We start from the raw sequence: 10,389 nt of genomic DNA on the forward strand, positions 1-10,389 counted from the left end.
GTATGACCATGAGAGTGAGTGGCTGAGGTGGGGTGGATGACAAGCTCGCTGGAGGGGAGCTGAAGGAGCTGAGACTGAAGTATCGGATAAATCGTACATAGACAGTGAAATTTCCAAGAATCCTAAAACAGTAGTTCTAGAGAACTTGGCAGTGAGCAGGGAGCTCGACTCAGCCTCTGCCTGCGTGAATGCTGCCTGAGCTGGGAATCCCAGTGCATGAGCAGCTTCTACTTCTGGACAGTCACAATTATAGGAAACTTTGTCCTTATTCTGCGTTAAACCCTAACAATCCCCAAAGTGCTCTTTGCCCGGTCCTCTAGAACTAGTCACAATGAAACTAACTGGAAACAGTTCTAAGAACTTTCTCTTCCAGGAAGGACATCTTCAGGTCTTTCAACCATTTCTCATACATCCTGGTTTCCAGGACCTTCACTATCTTGATTGCCCTCTTTGGGATATACCTGACTTAATGATTTTCTTGGAGTGACGGAGTCAGTGGCTCTCTCTTCTGACTTTTCTGTTGTTCCAATCACTATGGTAATTAATAAATACTTTATTTACCAGGGTGGGTGTGGGCACAACACTGTTACTGAGCGACAGCAAAATATCTTACACAAAGCTCCACAATCTGTCTGCTAGCCCTAAATTCATCATGACAGACAGCAATGTTGTGGCAACGGAATTATTGACAGGATAGATCATCACAGGGTAAATGTTAGTAAGACAGGGCAGAAGAGATTATGAACTGATGAATCTGAAGGAGTACTTACAAGAACATCAGTGTTTTCAAAATAATTCCTCCAGTATGGTCTGATTTTCCTCTGTCCGCCAATGTCCCAGACATTCAGTTTAAAACCTTGTGATTGTACACTTTTGATGTTAAAACCCTGAAACAAAAACACCAAGTTATTTCAAAACAGAAGGGATATATGTATACCTATGATTGATTCATGTTGCAGTTTGACAGAAAACAACAAAATTCTGTAAAGCAATTATCCTTCAATTAAAAAAAGAAAAACACACCAAGTTTTACTAGACTTTGAGATCACATTTCTGACAAAGGTACATTTACCAGCTATGTTATTTGTTAATTCTGAGATACTCTGTGGGATAAGAAACAGATGATATTGAAAACAGTTTGCTCTGATAGGGAAGAAAAATGTACTTACACGTGTCGGAGTTGGTGCTCATGACATCATGCTGAGTGCACACAAACATGCCACTACTGGGAATGAGAACTACTCAAATAATCAACACAAACCACCTTCAATCCCCATCAGTCCTCAAGATGGTAACATTTAATAGGACATTACATGTAACTAACAAACAAAGCTGAATCTGCAGACTCAACAGAACAGAACTAATGCAAAATTTAAAGAGTCAAGAGCTACAGTCTGGAAGACTGGATTCTTCAAGAGCAACTCAAAATGAAAGAAATTTTCCTCATATGAACTGATCAGGAAAAGGAAGGAGCTGAACTTAGGACACGAAGGGGGAGGCTGGTTTGTAACTGGAGTAGCAGCCCTCGTGCGGGTGGTGATGAAAACAAACCAACAAAATGAACGTGTGAAACTATTCTTTAATAGGTATCTCTGATGAACTTGAAAGGATTCATTTTCAGGACAGTGATGCCAGGTGGAACTTTGGGGCAGGTGAACCAATCAGGGGCAAACAGAATGGTGAGCTGGGAGTTTGGGTGCAGAGAAACAAACTAACAAGAACTTTGGGGTTTGACTAGAAGGCATTTTATAAGCAAGAATTAAAAAAAAAAAAAAAAGAAAAAAATCTTCTGACAAGAACGACATAGTGAAATCAGGATTTGAAAAACCCAATCAACAGCTTGCTCCCATAGAAGTGACATTTCATCCAGAAGAGCTGGAGTTAGGTGGGTCTGCAGATGCCTCCACAAACATTTGCCTCTCCTGGCAGCCTGCCCACAGAAGGACAAGACACAGGCAAGGGTACAGGAACGTAGCCACCCAATTTCCACCAAGGAGAGTCAGTCACTGGAGGACAACTGGGGATGATGCTGACTACAGCTCCTCGAAAATGCCAATGACTGAGTAAATTAGAAGTTTTAGAACTCTTAAGGGAAGGGCCTTATGCTTATTGTAAAAGGTAGCTTCATTCTGACTCATTGACAAAACCACTTTTATGCATTTAAAAATCCTACACTTAACTATGTTATTAAATGTCAGACAATGAATCCTTTCTGGAATGAGGGAATAAATAAGAGTGAATCCTGGAATTTGACCATATGTTAACTGTTTTAAAAGTCTGAAAGTCACCAAACCTAACAAATCTACTAGAAATTATTCTAAAGAAATAATAATGAATGGGTGCAAACATTTAGAGACATGTACTGTAATAGTACTGACACATAGAACAACGTAGAAAGACGTTCAAGACGTTATTATGAAGTGAAACAGACGATAAAAAACAGTATACTCTGTATGAGCCATTTTCCACTTTTTATTTTCAACATGCCCACCAAAAAAACCTAAAAGGATACAGTTTCAAATGTTAACAGTGGTTATGTCTGACTGGGCATTATAGGTGATGCCTAGTTTCTCAATTTTAAATATTTACATATTTTAAATTTACTACTGTAAGCATCTATTATTTTTTCTAATATAAAATAAAAACACATCATAGGTGTGTTTTAAAAGACTAAATACAAAAATACATTTGTTCTAAATACAAAACCTTGACTTAATATAGTAACACATCAAATAGAGCCTGAAAATTAGAACTGGAACTTGGGGTCCATAACTAGGACTTGATGTTCCTGCTCTCAGTATTGACCTCCTCATTTCAGTGGTGCTCTTGACAGAGACAGCCTATCTCTAATACTTTAAAAAAAAAAAAAAAAAAAAAAGAGTAGTCCTTCTTTTTCTGGCAGAAATCCTGACACACTAATACGTGTTTTCAGCTCGTCTAGGCTAGACTACTGTAATTTGCTCCTCCTCAGGCTATACATTAAATTTGTTCAGAAGCTGTAAAATTGCTCATTTGGTAGCAGTTGAAATGACTTTTCTGTAAAGAGCTGCAAATCAGTTAAGACTCGCTGGCCATCAAGTATACATACCAGCATGGCCATTCAAACAAGACATCGAGCTCATCGTAGGACAGTGACAGAAAATGCTAAATAACTCTGGTTTTGCTAAAACCTCTTGTCCAAACACTTCAAAGTAAGAACAACAGGGCTGTAATTAGTTAGGAAGCCCAAAGGCCTGGCCAAAGGTCAAGTTTTCTCAGGACTTCTGGTAGGAAAGGAGACCTAACCTACTAGGGTTCTTCCAGGCAGGACTTGTCTGCAACATGCTGGGAGTACCACTAGCCTTGGCTTTTGCTTGCTTAGCCTTAGAAAAGAGGAGGGTTGATGAGACTGGATTTAAAAATATGGGCAGGGACTTCCCTAGTGGTCCACTGGCTAAGACTCTGTGCTCCCAATGCAGAGGACCTGGGTTCGTTCCCTGGTCAGGGAACTAGATCCCACATATTGCAACTAAGAACCAGAGCAGCTGAATAAATAATAAAAATAAAATAAGAAGCTTAAAAAAATAAAAGTAATTGGGTTTTTTCTTTTAAAAATTGACATACGTTTGTATTTATGAAGTCTGAAAAATATACACTAACAGTGGTTTTTCTCAGGGTACTCTGCTTTTTTTTTCTTTCTCTCTGTGCTTTCTGTATTTTCTACATGTATTGATTTCAAAATCAGAGAAGATAAAGCTATTTCTAAAAAGGAATCACTTAGATCTGAGGGAACTGATGTGTCTTGATATGTATAGACATATATATTTAAATGATTTCTTTTTAAAAAATTGTTGTAAAATATACATAACATGAAATTTACCATTTTAAACATTTTTAAGTTTGGTTTACTGTTGTGTAACCATCACTGCCATCCATCCATCATCTTGCAACTCTGACTCTCTATGCCCATTAGACAATAACTCCCCATCCCTCCCCATCTCCAGCCCCCTAATCACTACTGTTCTCTTTCCTGTCTCTATGAATTTGACTACTTTAACTATCTCATATAAATGGAATCTCTTGATATGTTTTTGAAATATGAGATTATTTTGAAATTGCATAGACTCTTCTCAGTAACAAAACTTACAAACAGACACAACTCTATTCCCCATTTTGTCTTTCACTTGCTATTAGCGTCTTCCATGTGTCACGCAAGCATGGGGGCGAGGCAGAGCTCACCTGCGTCGGTGTGATGTGGCTGATGTCTTCAGATGCCAGCTGCTTCAGAAGCGTGGTCTTGCCAGCATTATCCAAGCCCAGGAGAAGGATTCTCACCTCCTGGTCTGGTGCACTTTTCAGTTTGCGCAGAATTGAGAGTAAGCCCTTGAACAACCATGAACAGAGGTTACTTTGGGGGCAATGACTTTGATATTACTGGGTATCTGAACGTCTTCTCCTTGACAAGAGTTCTTGGTTGTGGAGAGCTTACTGTTACCCATTTTAACATCATTTATTCCATTTGCTTATACGTTTTTGGCAGAAGCACTTTAGTAAATTCAGCAACTTAATAAATAGCTTAGCTCATTCTTGTTCCTCTTATTAATCCAGCTTAGCAGTTACCTTAGATCTCCTGGGAGTATGTACTTGTAACCAACTCATGTTCCTGAAGCCCTTTATATACACTTAAGAGTACAGACTCACCATATCTGACTGTAGGAAACTGATTTTTAAAATTTTTTTCCTTTATACTAGAGTGAAGTTTCTTGTGGGTAAGGACTGCAGCTTTCATCTCCCACAATGCCTGGCACGACACCATGATAGTTGCTGAACTAAACAGAATTACCCACCCAAGTTAATGCACGATTTTAAGGTACTATTTCAAAAAGTCATAGAAAATTGTACTTGGGCTTTTTAGAAAAAAGACTTTGTTTCAGTTCTTGTTTAAGCCTTCATCATTCAAAATACTCTATCATCTTCTAACTTTCACATGACCCTTACAGGATACCTGCACATTACAGATTTATCTATGTTCTTCAGATGAAGAATCTAATATTTAATACAACAGAGACATTGAGGAATTGAAAGGTCATTTTGGAAGCAAAAAATATCAAAATTTAACCAGGATATTTTTGACTAGTAATCTCATATTTTCATTTCTGTTTTTTGTTATTACTCTTTTTAATGGATGGAAATAAGTCATGTTGCTTTTTAGCTAAAAACATAAGAAAAATCTTATAAGATAGTTATTTGTTGTGTCTTGCAGCTGACAATCACTTTCCAGTGAGGCATAGTTACATCAAGAATCAAAGAACCCCAGAGTTTAAAGGGCATATAATCTAATCTCCCAGCCCAAGCGGAAATTCCTTCAAACTGAGTCTTAGAATTATATAAAATGGTTATGTTTTTATCCACTTTGCATCAGGAAATAACTCAAACCAGTTGGTTCACTAAGATCAAATGCTAATTCTGTGAAATAATTTTCAACAATTGAGACTTTGGACAACGATATGCAAATATGCATAATTATAAAGAATTCCTTTCTGCTTCAGATACACTTTGTTTACCACTTCTAGTCTTGTATTGACACTGATCACATTAATCTCTCCATGCCTCAATTTTTACCAGCAATAAAATGTAAGGTTTAGTTTAAGAGACAAATTCTATCCCACAAGATTTTGAGAATAGAGAATGAACAGATCTGAAACAAACAAAAAAAGATAAGCAAGGGTTTTTTTTTTTAATGGCATATTTTTTTTTTCTTTTTATCTAATCCAGCCTTGAATTATTTGACACTATTCCTTTTAAAAACTCTATTTATGAGCAATCTCCCTAGCTTCTATTAGCTACATTGCAATCACTCATTTATAATACCACCTTTCAGAACAGTTAAAATTAGAATTCTGAGATCCTCAGGGGACTGGTGATATAAAAAGGTTAAGAACAGGGAAAATACATTGTACTATTCCTCCTGAGTTCCTGATTAGATGTCCTCATTACCCCTTCCAATAAAATTCTATAATAGCTGGAATTTATCACATTGGTACATTAAACAACAGTATAAGAAAAGAAAGTTCTTCTCATGCATCATTTACTAGTGAAGAAATTATGAAAAAAGGTATGTTTTCTATAAAATATTTTCAAGGTTCAAAGTAAACAAACGCTTTATGTTTTTCCTCATGTGTCTTTTTCAAAAAATCACTAAATACAAATACTGCTTTCTATAGGCTGAGAGCTTTTACACACTCATTATGTTCGAAATTGAATGATTAAAAGAAAAATATAATTTCTATTCATCTGGAAAGGAGAGAAGCAAAGCATGGGTGAGAAAGAAAACATTCCAACTACAGCTAAGCATTATTAATCTAATGGTATAAAAAAATAGTATCTCTACATTTCCAATGAGCAATTTTTCCTCATCAGGAGACAATAACTTCACATGTTTTACTTTTAAATGAAATTACAGAGAAATGGAAAGTTCAGCTAATATTTTCTTCCAGCAAAATGACAAATGGCATCTCAAGCATGGTCTCAGCAAGACAAATGCAAATACAATACAGCATCATATTAACCCAACTCCTGAGGACAGGGGATCACAGGATTATCAGGGTTTGCTAAATAGGGAAGACGGTATTTATAGATATCAGGGTTCTGCCTGAAAGGGACAAAGTAAGCTGATTTAAGAGACTGGACAAAAGTGCAGAATAAGTCTACTCTGTGCTTCTATTCATATATATCTATATTTTAATGTCAAACAAAGGGAAACAGCCATTATAAGTCAATTTTATTATGGGGCTGAGTTTTGAGGTATTCAGTTCAGTTCAGTCGCTCAGTCGTGTCCGACTCTTCGACCCCATGGACTGCAGCACATGGACTGCAGCACGCCAGGCCTCCCTGTCTATTACCAACTCGAAATACAAGGAAATGAATCTTTAGTGTACTTTTGGTCAATATAATCTATTCATTCATTTATCTTAAACACCCATAATGTGCCCCAACCAAGTACAATGACAACAGAGATAGGATCTCTGTGTAGTATGTGTACTCCTATGATGTGAAATAAAGGCAATTTAAGAAAGAGGAACTTTAGTTAATTGGGTATTGTGGGTTATCAGCAATGTATCCACACAAGTTACCAGCACCCTGGTGGACAGAAGCGTTCTGACTCAGCCACAAAACATTTGAACAGTTTTTTATAGGCAAATCATGAACAGATATGCTGTTAACGATGGATATTTTATCTGCCTCAGTTTAAACTCAGCGACTGGCAGAGGCCTAGTGTGCTGACCTAAAATGACACAAACTAGGTCATTCAAAGAAATTGGGATGATGGAGAGGGAGAGAGGAATATGTTGGTACATGGAAAATATATGTGGCTGTGAGGAGCAGCTAAAAATTAAGTATTAAAATTAGTAAGCCAACTGGCAAGTACATGCACGCCCCATAACTACCTTAAATGGAACAGACTTTAATTTATTTTTACCTCACCAAAAAAACACTGGTGCTGCCCAATGAGGCCTTGTTAATTTCCAGGAACTCCTATAGTTTTGTTAGGGAGAACTTCACCCAAATCTTGTCTTCTTTCTCCTTATCTCTCTACTAAATAAATACAATGTTCCCTGAGGAACAAAATACTGGCATCTCCTCAGTTGGAGTGGGTTCTTACTTCATCAGTCTTAATGAAAAATACATTATGGGCTTTAGAGTTTCATAGACTTTTATTCAACATCCCAATGGGTAACCTCTGGCATAGTTTCATCTAGAAAATGGGAACAATATTTATATCTCAAGAAAAATGCTATGAAGATTCAGTCAGATGATGTATGAAGCATGCACATAGAGAGAACTCAAAACAGTTGTTGTGTTTATATGTTTCTACTTTTCACTGACCATTTTTGACCAGAAAACATAAACTTGGGAACAATCTTCAAATGTCAAACATATTTGATAAATACCACTAACTTTATATATTCAGAAATTACTCCATAAATAATTCCTGAATGGAAGAGTCATCTATTAAATAACAGTGATTAGTTATGCGCAAAAATTACTGTCAACTTAGTATTTCACCAAGGACTTGGTATCCTAAGGCAGGGGTAAAATAGCTGACCTTCTAGGGGTTCAGAGAAATCAATAATGGGTTTTTGTTGCTGTAGTCCAAATTTTAAAAGAATAAATATATATTAGTCATAGCTAAAGGATTAAGACAATAAATAAACCTGGAACTCTTGTAGAGTTACTATGGGGACTCATGGTTATCAGATATGACATACTTAATCATACCACTGACCCTTTAAATTCCTTGTTCCACTTACAGTTCTAAGAATAGCCATACTTTTGGAGATAGAAAAAAAGTGTATTTTGGAAATCAGATGAAGACTCCTGAATAATTTGCCCTAATTCCTTATTGTTTATTGTAGGAAAAAAAATAAAAAAAGAAAAAATCTGTCTTGATCACTGAATACAACAGTTGTATACAATAGTGTTGTATACACTGTCAATTTGTTGTACACAGTGTCAATCTGTACCTGGAAACATAAGCAGTGGCTAATTTATTGTGGCTTGTAATTATAAATTAAAGAATCATGAAATTACACAGGCCACTTCACTGATAAACAAACTGGGAAAAGTTAGCCAGCTCTCATGCGTTTCTCCTTTATGATGCCATCCCTTTCTCTGTTGGTTTGGCATGCCTTTTTCATTTCAATTCTAGTTATTTTCTGTGTAAATATTTATGTTTGTACTCATTTGTTGAGAAAAACTTAGCCTTTAAATGGACAGCTCATGTATAAACGATTAATAAAAAGCAAACATGTAAAAATCTGTTTAGCCTGAGGTTAATAAAACTGCAATGTAGCAAGTGTTGAAATGTGATTGGCAACTTCAGATCCAATAATGTTACTTCTTTAACAATCTGACAATGTTAAATCAATTGAAATAAATTTTTCCTATCAAAATTTACTCATTGGATAATCTACCAAGTGTACATGTGTTTGTTTTTTTTTCCCTTCTTGACGTCTAGCTTTTTCTTCATAAATCAATAGAAGTGGTTCAACAGTTCTAAAAGTCAAAAAGGGACTGGAGTTGGGACACGGAAGTAACTATAAGCTTGAGTGCTAGCTCTTTGCAGTTGGTAAATTTATCAGTCTGCTCCAAACGCTCCAAAATAAAATTTTTATTCCACTAGTTTTAAAACCACTCAATTTCATTTTAATACCCTCCAATTAACTGTAGAGAAATCAAGGAACAGTGTCAAGCGTCAAATACGTCACATAATTTACGTATTTGGGAAAGCTTTATTCTGGCCTGAAGAGAAAAAGGTAGCCACAAATTGATGGTCTCTCTCCCTTTTTAATCTACTCCAAACTGAGATTAAGGCCTTTGCTTCTGGTGTGGTCATACGCAAAGGAAGGTGACAACAGGTCCGAAGTAAATACTAAGGATCCGGCAGCAAATCTGCCTCCACCAACACGTACTGAACAGGAGACTGGCTATCACCAACAACCAGACCTTGCAGAACCCTCAGCAAATAAAAAACTCGGGACTGCAGAAGCGCGCCCGACACGCAGACACCGAGACTGCTTAAAATACACGAGACATCCCTTCCGAGCGGCACCTCTTTGTGTCCGGGGATTTACACCCTTACCCCCCCAGAGGCCCTCACATCGCGAAGAACAGGAGAGCTAGGCTACCATCTCCCCTGGTACCGCCAGCACGACCTCAAAGACAGCAGTGCTGGCCCTTCTCCCCGCTTCTAGCCGGGCACTGGTGAACCCCACTTTCCTGCGGCACTGGGAGGCCGATTCCTTGGGAAGATTTAATCCTGCGTGCAGAAGCTGCTCTCCGCAGCTCCTAGGATCCGCCCTCATCCCAATCCCCCGAGTAATGATGGAGCCCTGGCTGCGTACCACGACAACCCAGCACCCTTCCAGACCCTTCCCCTAGTTTCGGACAGGTTGCAAGCCCCGCCTTCCTCCCCAGGCCCAGATTCCCTCCAGGGCCCACACTCGGGGCTCCCTGCCGCCCCCCGAAACCAGTCCAGGACCCGGACATCAAGCTGAGCGCCACTCCGTTCCCTCCTGTCTTTAGGCGCGGTGGCCTCCCTTGGGCCAAGGGGAGGGAGGCAGGTGACCGACCAGATCCGGAGGGACCCAGGCCCCCACACTCACCATCCTCCCGCCGAGTCCCTCCTCCTCCTCCTCCTGCCTCCCCCGTTACCAGGGGCAACTGCTACGGCGCCGCCCCCGACGTCCCCCGTACGCACGGCGGAGGAGCAAAGCAGCAGGACGGGGCGGGGTCCAGCTCCTCTTTCCCCGTTGTGCGCAAGCGCGCCAATGTGCCCTCCCACTGCGCAGGCGGGCTGCTGGAGCGGCGGGAGAAGGCGGCAGGCTGCAGAGACCTGGGGAATGGTGA

The 10,389-nt window shown here is 38.9% G+C and overlaps 1 protein-coding gene across 1 annotated transcript in view; it reads right to left on the reverse strand.

Annotated features, from left to right (window-relative positions):
* ARL3 (ADP ribosylation factor like GTPase 3) overlaps positions 1 to 10,300 on the reverse strand; it is a 30,665-nt gene extending 20,365 nt beyond the window's left edge. The window contains exons 1-3 of the mRNA XM_061162492.1: positions 10,146 to 10,300; positions 4,219 to 4,362; positions 771 to 887 (exon numbers count right to left, since the gene is read on the reverse strand). Coding sequence (XP_061018475.1) covers positions 771 to 887; positions 4,219 to 4,362; positions 10,146 to 10,148 — 264 coding nt within the window. The 5' untranslated portion in view covers positions 10,149 to 10,300. The remainder of the gene's footprint in view (positions 1 to 770; positions 888 to 4,218; positions 4,363 to 10,145) is intronic.
* Between the last annotated feature and the right edge of the window lie 89 nt (positions 10,301 to 10,389).

Source organism: Dama dama, chromosome 15, assembly GCF_033118175.1.
Source record: "Dama dama isolate Ldn47 chromosome 15, ASM3311817v1, whole genome shotgun sequence".
NCBI classification, from domain to species: Eukaryota; Metazoa; Chordata; class Mammalia; order Artiodactyla; family Cervidae; genus Dama; species Dama dama.